Raw genomic sequence first — 16,884 nt, 5'->3', positions numbered from 1 at the left:
GTCAGAGAATGGAAAGTAAACAAGTGCCCTCCGAAGACAGTGCCTGACATTTGACCTTGGTCTTTGAATGCACAGCAAATGTGACAAGACAAGAACAAGATTTACAGGCCTGTTTACAGGAAAGGAGCACCTAGAAGGTTACTGTAAATAAGGTTTGGACAAGGGAAGGTACGAACTCAAGCTGGTAAGCCTAAAACAAATAAAGCCAGCAAACTGAAAGCAGGAAAAATGTGAGTTACAACACCAGTGGCAAGCAACGGGCAGAATGCACTCCTAGGTTAGCTTTCTGAATGTCCCCAAGATGGCTTTAGCAAGCAAGACAGCTGCACTGTCTGGTAGGCTGTGACCTAAAAATGAGGTTCTAGCTAGCCTGGAAAATTCCAGCTTTGGTACAACACATAGCTAGCCCAGAGATCTCTTCCACAAAGACCACCAGTCCCCTTCGGCACCTGTGTCAATGATATATTGTGTCTTCCCACAGGAAGACCTCGCTGCCTAGGATTTTGTGCCCTTCTGGATGTCATTAGTGCAACGATACCTGTCAATTCCTTTCAGAATATCAGCAAAACCCATATAGTGGCTACTTACGGTTTCTGCTCCCTCTGGTATCTCACCCAGTGTCACATCCTGATTAGTCACAAAATGGCACTAATGTTTGACCCCTCAAGACTGTATTCAATGTAGTACTCAAAGGGACCTCTGGGTGCCGCCTCTGTACGTGTTTGCTTGTTCCATTATACTGCAAGCGCTCCCTCTCCCTCCACCCTGTGCTACACCTTTCCATGAAATGCAAATGAAATGTGAGCTATGGAAGTCACTGGATCCCTCAAAACCATAACAGCACACCTTGACAGCAGCAATTGGGTTTGAGAGTAAGAGTAGGAACTAAAGTGTGGAGTGCATGCTAAGGACTCACCTGGTTCCAGTGATTTGGGGAAGTCTTGCGGGGGCTGGCCCTCCACCCTCTTCTCTTCTGCTTCCTTCCCTTTGGAGTTCTGGCTAACAACCGGACTGACTGCCGGGGACCGTGGCGCCAGGGCTGGACTGGTTGCCGGACACACCGGTAAAGTGCAGGGAGTCAAAGGGCTCGGTGTGGGACATTTGGATGAATGCCGGGGGGCTGGTGAGTGGCAGAAGGGAGAGAGTTTGGGAGGACAGGATGGAGGTGGTAGCGAGTTTGAAGAGAAGCTCTTGGAGGAGTTTAAGGCCACTGCTCTCTGAGACGACTTTGGGGTTCTTTCAGGGACAGGCTCTGCAAACTCCATCTGATGATCCTCAGACTTTCGCTGGGAGGAGAAAAAGACAACATTGGTAACATGCCACAGCCAAACAGACATGTCACAGCACCTGATCCTCAAGGCCTTAAAGAGAGCTACATGGCAGACACAGGAAAGAGTTAATACTAAAAGGCACAGAACAGTCAATCTAAATGTGTTAGAGAAAAGGAGGAATACCACTGCAGACTACAATAAACAGTGTAGTCAAAATGTCAAGAAGCTGACCAACCATCAAAATAATGTAAACCACGATATGGTGGACAACTGTCAACAAGAGGCCAAATCATCAAACCCAGGGGCACTAGTGTCAAATGTATTCCTCATCACTAAGAAGAGAAAACTTCAACCAGGAGGAATAGATTCGGTTTTGATCCGCTACTTTTCACCCTCAAAGACGGTACACATGAAAAGTAAGCCACATTAATAATGTAGTTACTGTAGGAGCACATATTACAGAGGCATCTCAAGATGGACTGTGTTAGGTGTGTGTGTATCATGATAAAAATACATCCATTGGTCTGTTGAAAATTAGTCACATTTTGCTTCTGCCCACCACAGCACGGGCAATGGATCAGCCCAGTGCAGGAGTTGGTTTGCCTGGGCTACTAGGACACTGCCAGATATTTTGTATATATTTTTGCCACTTTTTTTACATTTCGATATGCTTAGCACAAAAAAGACTTTAAAGATTTCGCGATTGCCACGGCTAGATGTAATGGCTTGCGTGTTCCTTTTGCGTTCTGGCACTTCCAGCTGTTACAGATGCAAGAAATCAGGGTTTCGAATTCAAACGAGGAAAAAACACAGGACCGAGGTACTTACAGTTGAAATAACACATGAGATGGCCGATTAGGTTACCTTTTGTTCAAAGGGCACAATTTCCTTTGAAGGTACTTTTTGGAAAATGAAGTTTTCAACAGCGACGAGGTGTGAAAATGAGAAGTGGGCTCTGCGGGAGAGCCGTGGATCCTTACCTGCGGCGGCGGCGGCGGCCGCTGGACCTCCAGGGCCTGCGCGGCCCGCTGCTGCTGCTGCTGCAGGGCGTAGAGCTCCTGCTGCCGGAGGAACTGGGAGCGAGAGTACACAGGGAGCTGGCCTGGGTGCTGGATGTGGGTGGCGGGTCCTCGGCCCGGGTACATGGGCGGCCACAGGGAAGCTTGGTCCATGACGTCGGCTGCGAGAGGAAGCCAAGAGAAGTCAGTCAAGGGAGAGTCTCCTCGGGGCCTGATAGCGAGTGAGCGCAGGGAGTGAGGCGTCCCTGGCTTCATGGTATTAGGGTCACTCGGCGAGTAGGCCTAACTGTCAGTAATTACTTGGAAGCAGGCGGGGCCAAACACGACTGCGCACCTGTCTAGTGTGATGGAGAACTATTGCTGAAGGCTTGGAGAACGGTGGTAGTGGGGGTGTTGGATGGAGTGCGGGGGACACGTGGGGATGGGTTTTGGTGGCACTCGGCTCAGAAGGCAGGTTTTAAGGGATTACTGGAGGTGCACTGCGCACAGACATTTGTGACGGTGAGGTGTTGTTGGGTGGAACGGGGAAGCTCTCTTTTAAGGCCTCCTAAGGCGGGGTTTGCGTATCGTAGGGGTCACACTTGCGTGGAAAGGTCACGGAGCGCTCCCAGGAGATCGCTCCTCACACAGGCTTGCTATGGCGGGAGCACTTGCACAGTGGAGGCCCTGCCCCTGGTACGCAGCACCGAGGGCCACCTGGCTAGAGATGGATCCCAGCCGCTTGGCAGAGTCAGGAAAGCTCCTTCTAGGATTTCATTACAGCTTATGCCATATCTTCTTTTGCTAGACATAAAACACATTGTCAGCGTCCTGGAGCTCCAGAGATTTGGGGGAGGTATGGAGGAGGTGGGGGTGAGTGAATGCCAGTGTTTGTGCACCAATGTACGTATGTGGCTGTACAAACCACTGCATACGGTGCGCTTCGTAGCATTCACCGTGTGTTTTGTGCTTGGTATCACAGTGCACCACGCCACCCGTGGCGTAACGCTCTTCAAAGCCCCACTGGAATCATCCTCGGAAAGTAACACTGCCACTGGAAACACATCACGTCGACTGACTAAAGATGGAAACCAACGCCTTGCTCAGAGCGGCACTAGCAGCTCGAGTCACTCGAACAAAAGCCATCACATAGACAGGTGCCAGCACGAGCCTGCCACCACCTGGCAGTAAACCCACCCCTATCATGGTGTAACCCAAAGCCACTGGAATTATGCGGCAGAGGAGGACCAAATTATGTGGCACGGTTGACTAAATAATGTAGCAGGAAAAGGTTAATTATGCAGCATAATGTGGCACATTTTGTGATAGTACTATTTCATTATTTTTACACGTTAATACTCTGTGGGCATAGGTAGCACCACACGGCTGCCAATTTAACACCTACTTACAGTAATAAGCACCTGAAGGCTGATCAGTCAACTTTTGCAAAGGGCCTTCTACTGCACAACAACATGTGACGCTGTGTTTTTCGTAACTTTTGAACCGTTTGAACTAGAAACTATTTTTTGTTAAATTTTGCAGATTAGATTATGCAGAAGATGGTGGATTATGTGGCAAATCCATAATTATGTGAAAAACGTCCCAGCCGCCAAGTATCAACATTCCAGTGGTACTGGTGTGAGAGCAGGACCGGCAACATAGATTTGCTTGGAATTTGGGTATTTCCTGTGTGGACTTTGCATGAGGCAGGTCCAATTGAGTGCTCTTTAACAGTGTAACAACCTGTCCTGCAGTGTCTTGATTTGTGACAAGGGACACCGTGGGACAGCTTGATCCTCCTACTACTTAGTTTAATGGTATAGCAGATGCGGCACACACAGGAAGGACCCGCAGGATGGTATTCCATTGTATAAGAGCAGGTACAGCTGGGTGGAAAGAACTAGTGTAAGGGCAATCTCATCTGGCTAGAGGTGATTGTTCTCAGAACATGTTTGCATGGGTGGCACTGCTGCTGCTGTCCTATTTAATGACAAGGCTGTGTGGTGATTGCTAGTATGGAGGAAGGCATATTTGTGATAACTGAGGATGCCTCATGTAATGACAGACTTGGCTGGGTGGTGATTACTTGTATAAATAATTTAGGCCTGGTTGAATGCTGGCGACTTGTCTGAGGGAAGGTATGGTTTCTTGTTGGTCTGGTTCAGTAGTGGTGCGGCCCTGGTGGGTTGTGATGCATCATATATGAGGGAAGGTCAGGAATATCTGGCTTGGCTTGTGGTTCCTGGAGTAAAGGGAGACCGGGTTGTGCAGTTAGTCCAGGTGCAAAGGAAAGAAGGCTTCGGTGGTGGTGAACAGTAAAAGGAAAGTCCTAGGAGGGTTTTGAAGCATCATATAAGGGAAGGTTAGCAAGACCTTGTGTGAGTTGTGGCTCCTGGCGTTAAGGGAGGCAAGATTGTGAAGTGAGTCCTGGTACAAAGTAAGGTTTGGATTGGTAGCAGTGCATGTTATAAGGAAAGGCCTGTTTGGGTAGTGGATTCTGGTATATAGCCTAGTTCCTTTATACCATTCATGGTATAAAGGAAGCTCTCATTGGTTAGCAATGCCTGCCACAAAGGATCACTTCATTTGGTGGTGGCGTATGGTATGAGGAAAGGCCTGGTTTGGTGGTGATACACGGTATGGGGGAAGGTTAGGAAGACTTTCTTGGCACTGATTCCTTTTATAAGAAAACACGTGGTTGGTAGTTCCCGTTAGAAGGAAAGGCTTGGTTGGGTCGTGGTGCACAGTTGAAAGAAAGGCTTGGTTGCATGGTGATTCCTGGCATTAGGCAAAGCCAGATTGGTCGGTGTTTGCTGGTATATGGGAAAGCCTAGTTGGTGGTGAGCATGGTATGTGGGAAGACCTGGTTGGGGTAGTAGGGCTTGATATAAGGGAAGGCCTGGTTGGGTAGTGGAATATGGTATATGGGAAAGCCTGGTTGGGTAGCAGGGCTTGATGTAAGGGAAGCCTTGGTTGGGTAGTGGGACTTGATGGGAGGGTGGCTTTGGTTGGGTATTAGGGCTTGATATTAGGGAAGGTCTGGTTGGGAGCAGGGCTTGATGTAAGGGAAACCTTGGCTGGGTAGTGGGGCTTGGTATAAGGGAAGGCTGGTTGGGTAGTGGGACTTGATGTAAGGGAAACCTTGGCTGGGTAGTGGGAATTGATGTAAAGGAAGCCTTGGATGGGTAGTGGGACTAGGTATCAAGGAAGACCTGGTTGAGTAGTGGGACTTGATGTATGGGAAGCTTTGTTTGGATAGTGGAACCTGATGTAAGAGAAAGCCTTGGCTGGGTAGTGGGGCTTGGTATAAGGGAAGGCCTGGTTCGGAGGCACTGATGACTGGTCATCTCTGCATTACTTTCTGACCATAGTGCACTGCTCACTACACAAAGCAGCCCCATTCCGCTCCATCCCTTCCCCTGCATTTGCAGCCACCTCCCAATATAGTGCCCTTACCAAGCGGGTGTGCAGCTGCGTGGGGTGACGGCTCGGGCGGCAGTATGACTAGCTGTGCAGCAGAGTCCTGGGACAGGGGGAACACGGGCTGCATGGCTCCAGACATCGCGGTGGTGAACCCGGGTGGAAGGTTCTGGTGCAAAGCGGGGTGTCCGATACCTGGGAGAAGAAGAGACAAAACCAGTTCAGCAACAGGTTCCACATCACAGGCCAGGGGCAGTGCTGGCTAGGAGCCCATGCAGTGAAGGGTGGCACACCACCCACAGCAACCTGAAGCCCAATGAGGCCTCAAACACCTACTTCAGCACCCACAGTCACTGTATCCACAGCTTGAATGTTCAACCAAGAACAAAATCAGTGAAGGTTAAAATCGCTGATTTAGTATCTTTGGCTTTTCCTCTTACGCACCCTTTCTTTTCTCTGTAACACTGAAACATTTATGCTTGCGCTTCTCAATACATTTATAGGCTGTATTTTTTGTTATACTGCCTTGAAAATGTCAATAAACAGATTTTTAGTAAAAAAAAAAAAAATGCTGATTTAATAATCACAGATTTTGCCGGCTCTAGCTACTGCGCCTGAGGTGACTGGGTCTACCGCGTGTAACTGCGCTCACGCGCCCAACTCTCTTACCCTACAGTCACTAAACAAGCTGTCATTGGACCTAGAGTCAGAATTATTAATGACTGAATGTACAATCACTGAATAAGAACTCTGTGAGGCTGTAGTTACTAAGCATGCAGCCAACAGATATGCAACCACTGAATTAGGAATTACTGTGTCTGCAGTCACTGAGGTTCCAGACACTGAGCCTGAGTTCAGTGAGCCTTCAGTAACTGAGCGCACAATCAACGAGCCCAGTCAATCAGTTCTCCATCACTAAGTTTCGTCACCCGAGATGCACACTACATTTGCATGCTTTTTATCCAGTCAGTCTGGGACCATAATCACAGAATCCGCAGTGAATGAGTGAAGAGTCTGTACCCACAGAGCTCGCAGTCGGAAAGTCCCCAGCCACTGAATCCACAGAAACAGATTTAGCGATCACAGAGCTGACAGTCACTGCATCCACTGAATCCATTTCCAAAAGACCCCCAAACTCCGCCCCTTTGTTAGTACACCCTTCACCTCCCCCCCCTTAAATACGCTGTACTAAGATGTCATACCTCACTCTCTCCCGCCACAAAGACACTCACCGTAGGAGTGGCCGCCCATCCATATGGACGGGCTGCGCGTCCGGGGCAGCCAGTGCGGGTGGCCCGGGTGCGTGTGCGAGGCGGGGTCTCCTCCCAGCTGTCCAGGCTGCAGCGACGAACTGCCAGCCATCATCAGATGGGACGTCAGGTCCCCGGGGCAGCCGCTGGAAGGGTGCATCCGAGAGAAGTCCTTGTTCTCCCTGGAAGAGAAGAGGCAGGTGTGAGGCGCCTGGCCGGGGCGGGGCGGAAACCAGACATACGATGGGGCAGGTATGAGATGGGGGAATGGGGTACCCTTAAATGGGTATGTTATGTACATTTGTAGTGTGCACTGTCGCCGGGATGGTATTCTCGGGCAGGTTTGAGATGGGTGGAGGGCATCCATACCTGGGTATGTTACGTACATTTGTAGAGCGCACTGCCAACGGGGTGGTATCCTAGGGGTAGGTTTGAGATGGATAGGGACATCAATACGCAGGGCATGAACAGGAACAAGAGGCAGCCTTGTGGCACCCTTACTTGAGGTGGTCACAGAGAGGGCCCAGAAGAAATCAATTTAAACTACTGGTCAAACATGACCTGATGCACACAGGGAATGGGATGGCACAGAACACTCATCCAAAGGGGAGAGAGCATTACGGGGCAGAGATAGCAGGTACCCAAAGGAACATCTCACAGTATAATCGCTAGAGTGGGTGCTCAGTACAGGCCCTGTTCATAAGTACAGTTGGAGTAGCCTATTGTGAAATCATGGAATGGCCTCTGAAAGTGTGCTCCCGCTCTGCCCGACACAAGGCTGACTTCAAATCACCCTCTCCACCCACATACTAGCCCAGGTCTGGTCACGTGTGTTGCATTGCACTGATGAACACTTGAACAGTCCTAAGGGAATCTGAGGTGTCTTGTGTGGTCCTTGATGAGTTTTACAGGATGACTGAAGGACTTTCAAGGTGCTCTGAGGTGCACATGAGATATGTCTTGAGACTCAGGAGGTGTTCTGAGAGTCTTTTGGGTGCCTTGAAGAACGCTTGGTTTGTGTTAAGGTAATCTCGAGGCGTCAGCATCATAAAGGGTTCTTGAGGGGTCTTACTGGACGACTAAGGTGCCATAGGGAGCTGTGACACTGCTCTGAGGTTCACCTGAGATCTTTTGAGAGACCCTTAGTCTGTGCTGAAGAACCCATGGGGGTCTTCAGCAACATCTGACCTTTCCTAAGGGAACACGGGGTGTTATGTGGGGTCCTTAATGTGTCTTATAAGATTACTAAGGTGCCATAAGGGACACTCACGGTGCTCTGAGGTGCACCTGAGATGCTTTGAGAGACCCTTGGTCTATGAAGAACTCTTGGGGCCAGTGATCACCATCTGACGTTTCCTAAGGGAACTCGGGTTGTCATGTGTGGTCCTTAAGGTGTCTTATGGGACTGGAGGAGATCCTGCATATTCTGTGGCTTTGACAACACTAACGTTTGTGTAGAGGGTCCCAAAGCTCAGGATCTGGACAACACTTGACAAAGACTGGCTGCAAAACCTGGGCCACATCTGTAATCACTTTTTTCTTTTTGAGGAGTACTTCTTCCAGAACAGACCAGATCTAGGCCTAGCCTTTAGGCAGCCAATTTCCCGGCAACATGCCTAACCCCAGTGGTTGACTACATCTTTTCTTACTGTAGTAGCAGCTCTCGTCCAGTGAGGCCCAACCTCTCATCACACAGCCGGCTCCTCTCCTCTTCCGCATCCAGGTCCACCACGTGCATGGATCTAGCCGAGTTCACTGCTACGTCATTACGGGATGGGAAAAATGAAGAAAGGGATGAAGAACAGACAATAGGTCAGCAACAGATAGGGGAGCCCTATACTTACATTCTAGAAGCAGAGGCCATTCACTGAAACAAAAGTGGCACCAGAATGTGGAACCACGTAAGGAGCTCGGGCAAATAAAAGAATGTGGAGCCACTGAACAATAATGTCACCATTAAACGAACGTGGTGCCACCAATCAAATATACCGTCCATGAATTAAATATAGCACTGACTGAATGAAGGTGAAACCATGAATAACGACTGCACCTAGGCAGCTTACCCCCACTGTCCAGGGTAGTATCACATGCATTGACTTGTTTGGTGTTTGTGCAAGTGCCATGTTTGTTTATTGATGCCCAGTTGTTCAGTACTGCCAGGCCTGTCCTCTTGGCATCTTTTTTTATGACTCAATTCTCTCCCTTAGCCATTTACTCGCTCTCTTTCACTCCCTCGGACGCACACTAATAGCTCTCAGCCCTGTGGGACCAGCAAAGAGCAGCATTTACCCCAGATATATTAACCAGCAAACATAAAAACCCTATAGGTCCTGGGCTTTACCCTGACGCCCTCTGTTAGCGCCACCTAAATAAGACTGGTATCCGCAAATAAGGATTGCAGGAACTTAACTTTGCTTGAGAATGTCCCCAACTTCGACGGCAATGCAGTCCACCCTCCCCATTTTCTAGTCTCAGGTGAGATTTTTAAAACTGCCAGCTGTATAAACATGGCACCACTTAAGGAATGTGCCAGCTCCTCTAAGCAAACAGGGTGCCACTGAACAAGGCTACTACACTGCACTGAGTGTGCCTCGACTGTAGTACCATTAATAGCAGCTGGCCCTGGCCTGGGACGTGGAAGCTCGCAAGTGCGTGTGCTCTGGGACTTCCAGAAGCTTCCATGAAAAGGACCACCTACCCTCTATCGCTGCAGAGGTTTTGCGGGACGCCGTGGTGAACCTGTTGTTGACACATAGATCATCTATGTACCCTCACCTCACATAGTCTGCCTACTCCCTGCCTTCTCTTCACTCACAGAACTTACCCTGGCTGTGAGTACCCTGCTTATACCCAGCCGCACTGCTGCCCACCCTTCTTGGTGCTGCCATTTCTCACGTTATCATCTTGTTTTGTCACTCCACTTTTGTTTTCATGCGAAATTCGTCCCAATTAATTTAGCTCCATGGACAACATACATTTGCACCCATAAGTGCCCACAACCAGCCGCTAATATAACAGTTTTTGCAGCTGCAAGCAACGCCAAGTACTCCAAGTGAGGCTTCGGGACCTGGAAGCAATGCTGCAGGGGTGGTCTCTAGGACTGGAAACGGTGCTCCATACCAGGGCTCCAAAATTGGACATTTGTTCCAGAAGAGGCCTCAAAAACTGGCCACAACATTCTTAATCGCCCTTCAAAACGTGATACAACATGGTCTTATTACTTTTGGTTCACTCAGTAGAGAGAATGTGGCATACGTGTGGATTCCTACATAAAAAGGGGCGGTGGTTTCATGCAGGGCGCAGGTCCTCGCCTCCATCCTCACAGGAAGAGCTGCGTTTCCCAGAAGGCGGCACAGAGGGGGGCAGCAAAAGCCCCGTCTTTCCCACAACCATACACCACAAGGTGCTCCCGAATTTACGCTGAACAACATGACCTTGGGACATGAACTCTGCAGAAAGAAAGGTCAGGGACGGGGCAAGAGAGGCCCAGCAAATGAAATCCAGATGTGCTAATCAAGAACACCAGGCAACTCCCTGCCTCCCACTCCAGCTGAAACCTGGCTTTCAGCATATCTTGGGAGTCTCTCCTCCACAGCCTCGCCCCAGTCTCTCAATTAACTAACTCTCGGCTCATATCCGCTCTAAAGACGCCTTACTTGCTCATATTCGTTTTTGCAAAAGAACCAAGGTCTGTTTACTTACATGAGGTGCATTCTCTTGATGTTTGTGGATCAGGTCAAGTCTGGAGAGAACTCAGGGGGTTCGCATTGCATTAGACAAGCCAAGAAGTTCTGGCCAGAAACAGCAAATACAGTTTTACCACCTACTGACAGTACCCCCCAGCTCGACACACTTTCCCTGAACTCTCTGGCTCTCAGTCACTGGTGTTTTGCACAGGTGCCTGGGTGGTGTGACTCAATGACAGCACAGTTTCCTTACCATGTTGAAGGTCTGTGCTTTGTGCGAGTTCCCACACAACATTAAGTAAACTGAGGGCCTCCATTTTCCAATACACTAGATAACCTCAGTACATTTGTTTTCCTGAAACTTGAGAGAATGCCCCTTCCCTTTTAACTTTATGAGCCAAAAGGAACTGTTCTTATCAATTGCTATTCACTGACCACATATTCAGATAATTTTCCGTAGACGAATGTACAGATTTGAGATGTTCTGTTCCGTCTTCATAAACCTACACATCACTAGAAAACATGACTCTTCAGCACCCGCCCTCTGCATTTCCGATAGCACGTTTCCGCAGTCATGTATGGGATGGGGTGGGACTGGCCTGCGGGGCAATCTGGCAGCACTAGAAGGGCTGATCCCACAGGTCACCGTGATTAGCACATCTGGATTTCATTTGCTGGGCCTCCGCTTGCCCCGCCCCTGGCCGCTTTTTAGCTGTCTTCGGACCTGTTTTAGTGCTCCCTGGATCGGTTTTTAATGTTCATTTCCCTGGTATTTGCCACAGACATTGCCCAAAGCGGCGTGCACAACTGCATGAAGTCTCCCATACCTTGCAAAATATCTACACAGTCTTTACAGTTCAAAACCGCCCTAGTTTGCATCGTGGGTAACTTGTTCACCTATCTGATCCACTAAAGGGGGCCACACATATTTTAGTGTCCGGCCCTATTTTCTGCCCCAGTTCGACAACGGTGATGTACAAGCACAATGAATGACAACACTGATATTCTCGGTAACTAACAGGCAAAGCTCTATCGCTCACTCTTTGACATTACTCCCTCAAGGCGCTTTGGGATTATAGCATCTCAATGTTCTCACCCTCCCGTGCCATTGAACCTCAACGCTGCAGAGGGAGCAGTCAAGGTTTGTCTAGTGGCAGCTAAACAGATCGTCAGTCCATGAAAAGATCCCCTGAACATTCAAAGAGGCGCTGCAATGCCACTGGGGTGGAAGATTATAACGGCACTACAGCTGCCCCCTTCTGGAAAGGGTTCCTAATTATTAGTCATGTACAGGAACAGACCTGATACAAGCCAAGCATGGATCCAGTACCCAAGAACCATACTTGTTGGCTTCTTCCCACTAAAGCTGTTCCCCTACCCTACTAGGCCCAAGATGGATGGGCGATATGGCCTAGGTACCACACACGTGTGGCTCTGTCTCTACCTTTACTCCGGCTGCTGTTTGGTGAAGGGGTGAATGAAAAATAAAAGTATTGCGGGAGGATGAGGTGAAGAAAGTAGAACTTAAAGGGAAGGTGTAGAAAATAAGTCTACTGCAACTGACTTTCCTGAAATGTGTTTACCATTGCTACTTAGATCAATATGTGTGAAAACCAGCCAACAGCAAATAATTTGCAATCAAATGGAAGTAATATGTACTAGTAGGAAGTAATATCTGCCCCACAGGAAGTACTGCCCACTTAAGAGCAAGAAGTAACATCCTCTCAGTAGTAGACATTGAGTTTTGGCGGCAAAAAGCGTGTTTTTTTTTGTATTACAGCCCTGTCATCAAAGGCCCAGGTGTACCTTTCATGGCCTGATTCGTCCTGCTTTGCCGGTGAGAGCTGTTGCCATAGGAAGGTTCTTGTCGACTCTGGGTATCCTTCTGCCGGGCCACTGCCACCGCAATGCCCACAGGTGGCTGCCTCACCTCCCCGTCCCCCTGGGGAGGCTCATTCTCCCGGCTCCGAGCACAGTCCGGCCGCTCCACCTCCTGTTGCCCTTTGCCACTTTGGATCTTGCCCTCCTGGTGGGCACAGCTGGCTTTCATGTTGCCAAAGCCCACAAAAGGAGCCTTCTGGCCCACGATAAGTGCTTGGCTGCTGTACTTCAGCAGGTTCTTCATGGCTGACACCTCATCAGGAGGGGCCTGCATGTCCTGGCTCAGCACAGAGCCTTGAGTCATGAGGGCTGCCTGTTGTAAACTTGTGCTAAAGGGGTCAAGATATGGGTTTTTCCTTTCTTCGCTGATTGAAATTGCAGGGCCTTGACCCTGCACAGCCCAGTGAGCTAAATGTGGCCCATTGTAGCCTAGAGAACTCAATTCTATTGACTTCCTCTTAGCATCTGAGACACTTCCTGTTTGTTCCATCTCTGGAGGCCGGTGCTGCTGGTGTCGTATCCTAGCAACCTTTTGAGAGCCTTGGCCTTGGGACTCTTTTGGGGGTCGGTCTAAAGTGCAGCAAGATTGGCTAAGCTTGACACAGAGTGCTTCCTGGTGATTGGGGCGTGAGCAGTCCTGCGAGGGGGGCATCTCAAAGTACCCTCCTTTCTCCAGGCAGTTCTTGGCCGGGTGGTGTACACTGGGGTAGGGGCTGTCGGAGGTGGCACTGTTCAGATACTCCAGGTTCTTCAGCCTGGCAGCAGCGGCATTAGAAGACCACTCGGCACGCCGCTCCCCCTTCCCTTCTGCCTTCGAGTGGGGAAAGGAATTGCCATAGACATGATGGGGGTGGGGGTGAGGGTGGTGGTGGTGTGTGTGATGATGATGCCCCACTGTCCCTGCCATATCATGGCCTCGTTCTTTAGAGTGGTCAGTCCGGTCCCCGTGGCAGGCCTCGGAGGCCATCTGAAATGACTGGCTAGGGTCGCTCAGGTGTCCCACGGAAGGCACAAATGTGGCCCCGCTCATTTTGAGCTCCCTGCTCGCCTTGTCCTGCAGCGAACACATCACCTCCGGGTTGGAGCGCAGCTGTAAACAGGGGAATGATCCGGAAGTGCTGTTGAGGGGCGGGGGAATGTTGGGCAGGCTGGAGGGGACGGTGTAAGCGACAGAGTGGTGTAGCATCTGCCGCCGCTCCAGGCACTCGCCATATTGATGCTGAGCTGGATCGTGCGCCTGCTGCTGGGAGAAATCCTGCTCTGGGCGCATCTTTTCTTTGGCACACCTGTTCTGGCTCATGCTCCCACCCTGATGCAGCACACCACCAGTGCAGCTAGACATCATGGCCTTGCCAGGGTCCCCGTTCAAGACCTTGGAGGTCATGAGGCAGGAATTAAGAAGCTTCTTGCGGTGGTTGTCGCAGGAGCTCCTCTGGTGCATGTCCTCCTTGCAGTGCCCATCCATGGCCATGGGGACTACGCCCTTGCCGCGGTCCTTGCCGTCCTCCTCCGCTGCCTGCCGCTCTTTGGACTCCCCCTTGCCCATTTTCTCTTTGCCCGGCTCCTTTGTGATGACGTAGCGGTCGGAATCCTTGTGGCCTTTCTGCATATGGCTGTTCTCCCGATCTCTGCTGCATGAGCCAATTGGGTGCCCAGGGGCCGCCCGGGCGATGCTGGGGAAGTTGTGATTGGCTGAAAGGAGGGTCGGCTGGGCTGGCAGGTTCCGTAGATAGAAGTTATCTGAGAGGCAGAAAAGAAGAAAAAAATAGTTAAAAAGCGGATCCCAGAAGGTCACTGTTGACCACAGTGTTTGCTGCGCAACAATCCGTAAGGACAAAGGACATAATGTGGCACAAAATGAGCCAGAAGTGACAGAAAGGTAAGTGGGAGACACGGGTAGAGAGCAGGGGATGGAAGAAAAGTTGGAAATAAGAAAGGAAGGAGCCAGGTAGAGAGCAAGGAAGGAAGACGAATGAATGTATTTTTGGAAATTGACCGACTGCACACATTTAAGTAACGAACGGCGGGAAGCCAAAGAACAGGGCCACACAGAGGACCACTGGCAGATGCTAAATACACAAGACCAGACTAGCAAGTTCGTTCTCCTCGTTTACTCATAAGTCACAAGACCCTATTTGGTTTCATGTGTTACAATATTTTTTTTGCCATCAAATGCAACTAAAATCTGAATATCGGCTAGTAGATGAGCGGAAGGGAACTGCCAGGGGAATGAGAAAAAACTTACTCTGAATCCTTGTCAGGTCTGGCAGCATAAATAAAAAAAGAAACACACGCAAAAACAATCCAAGTGAATCTTGGCTGGCTGCCGATGTTCGCAGCCTCAGGCTATGTTTTTACACGTTTCACACTGAACGTGTCACTTCCAAGATGGAGAACGAACAGCTAGGATGCTGCCACGTCCACTCTAGATGCTGTAATTCACGTGCTGTCATCCCGAGCATGGTCATCACGTGCACCAGTGCAACCTAGGAGTTTACCCCAAGTGTTCAATTTAAGACTACAATTCCCAGAATGCACTGGTGTCACCTGAAAGGCCAGCATTGCAGTAGGTAGGAGGGACTGGCGAGCAGCTTGATCTCTCAAGGATTAGCACAATCCTTTCTCAACAGCTCGAGCACTCGGAGAAGGCAGCGACTTTGGTTTTCAGCTGCAGGCCGGCCAGGCATTGTAGCACCATTTGCATTTCTTTTTCATACACTAAATCTAGGGTTACCAGATGGCGCCACGAGACAAGGGGCACAATGCTCTACTACCTTGAGAGATCAATGCTCTACTACAGAGCTTTCATTTTACAAACTATTATCACCTGGTGCCTTAATAGAATCGGAGGGAAAATAGACTTGGACTCTGATAATGCGCGAAGCTGTAAAATGAAAGTCTAGGGCGCCCCAAAATTAAGTTATGCACGTGGTATTTCTGTCCATTGTCATTTAATTATAAAAAAGACTCGATTTTCAGAGGGCCGGGTGCTTGGCTCTCCTTTAATACCAGCTGTGCTAGTGAGGCGACGCAGCGCACCGGCAGAGTTCACCTGGAGGGTACCGTTCAACAGAAGGGGGTCACATGGAGGATACCACTCAACAGAAGGGGGTAAACTGGTAGTTACATTTTAAAACGTCGCACTCAAAGTTCCACTCACCCTCTCCTGCTCTACTACAAAACAGACAGAAGCTAACGCTGCTGACCACCTGAGGCATTTCATGATGCAGCGCGCCAAAGGCCAGATTTATCAAGGTTTTGTGTGGGCCTTGAGCCACGCAAGAGGGCACAGGGGCGACCCAAAACCTAAGCGAGATTTATCAAGCCAAGCAAGGCCACCTTGTGTGGCCCTGCATGGCTTGAAAAATCTGGAGTAACGTACAGCAGCACAAATCACCGCCTTGCATTACTCTGCAGCAGGGAGGCATTACATGTGTAGAGCGTGGGTGTTCCCAAGCATCCACCCATGGATTCTGGCACATTCCCAGATTTACCATTAGTGAAAGATGTGCGAATATATCAAAATGCAACGCCTCCCTAGGTGAAGCGTAACAAAGAGAAATATCTTTATTTCTGCTTGTTTTTCCCTCCTTCTATTTGTGCTGCATTCTGCAACACACATAGAAAGAGAAAAATGCCTCTGAGGATTGTTTTTGTAGAGGAAGATGTCCCTTCCTGCACAAAAAATTCCTTGTTCCACCCTGTGTTGGTGCTAGGCAGCTAAAAGTGCGACAGCGCTAGGAAAGGAGAGGAATACATAATATAATGTTAAATATGGCACATACCTGCCCTTTCACGCAGCAGAGCAAGGTGGTTTGCTGCACTGTGCTGCGTGAAAAAAATGATAGATATGGGCCCAAGTATATAAGAGGAGTCAATGAGCGGAGGTGGAGACCACCAGCCACAACCCAGGCTCAAAAGCCTTTCTGTGAGCTTCACTCTTGCACAGGTAGGTGATGCGGGAATGTGATTGAGATGTGTGGCTTTTTTAAATAAAACCATGCATTTTTGTGTATTAGTCTAAAAACATTTAAACATGCTTTGCACAATTCTAATAACTGTATTAATGGTGAAATGGGTCTCTGAATCTTTTCTTTTTAGTGAGGTGTTGGCAATGAAATAATTCCAATTTCAGATTTATTTACATATTTTTGGAAATATCTCCTCTTCTGACACTCCACAGAAACTCAATGTTTGCTTATCCAGCCCCTGTTGTATTGTTTTTTAGTTTCTGGCATTTATGGCCTTGATAATGTAAATGAAAGACTGCAAACCCAGGAGTCAAAGCAACCCAGACTGCATGTACCAAACATGTGACACAGAACAACCTGCAGTCTCCTCTCTTTCTTCTATGGGCTAGGCAAAACTTTCTGAAATG

At 49.3% G+C, this 16,884-nt stretch overlaps 1 protein-coding gene across 2 annotated transcripts in view; it reads right to left on the bottom strand.

Annotated features, from left to right (window-relative positions):
- The window catches only part of BAHCC1 (BAH domain and coiled-coil containing 1), a 253,804-nt gene that overhangs the window by 74,655 nt on the left and 162,265 nt on the right, over positions 1 to 16,884 (bottom strand). For both annotated transcript variants that reach the window (XM_069199768.1, XM_069199769.1), the window contains exons 5-10: positions 12,432 to 14,246; positions 8,589 to 8,697; positions 6,922 to 7,121; positions 5,726 to 5,884; positions 2,252 to 2,451; positions 917 to 1,286 (exon numbers count right to left, since the gene is read on the bottom strand). In XM_069199768.1, coding sequence (XP_069055869.1) covers positions 917 to 1,286; positions 2,252 to 2,451; positions 5,726 to 5,884; positions 6,922 to 7,121; positions 8,589 to 8,697; positions 12,432 to 14,246 — 2,853 coding nt within the window. The remainder of the gene's footprint in view (positions 1 to 916; positions 1,287 to 2,251; positions 2,452 to 5,725; positions 5,885 to 6,921; positions 7,122 to 8,588; positions 8,698 to 12,431; positions 14,247 to 16,884) is intronic.

The sequence above is a fragment of the Pleurodeles waltl genome, chromosome 7 (genome assembly GCF_031143425.1).
Source record: "Pleurodeles waltl isolate 20211129_DDA chromosome 7, aPleWal1.hap1.20221129, whole genome shotgun sequence".
Lineage (NCBI taxonomy): Eukaryota > Metazoa > Chordata > Amphibia > Caudata > Salamandridae > Pleurodeles > Pleurodeles waltl.
This window is presented reverse-complemented; position numbering and strand designations above follow the sequence as displayed.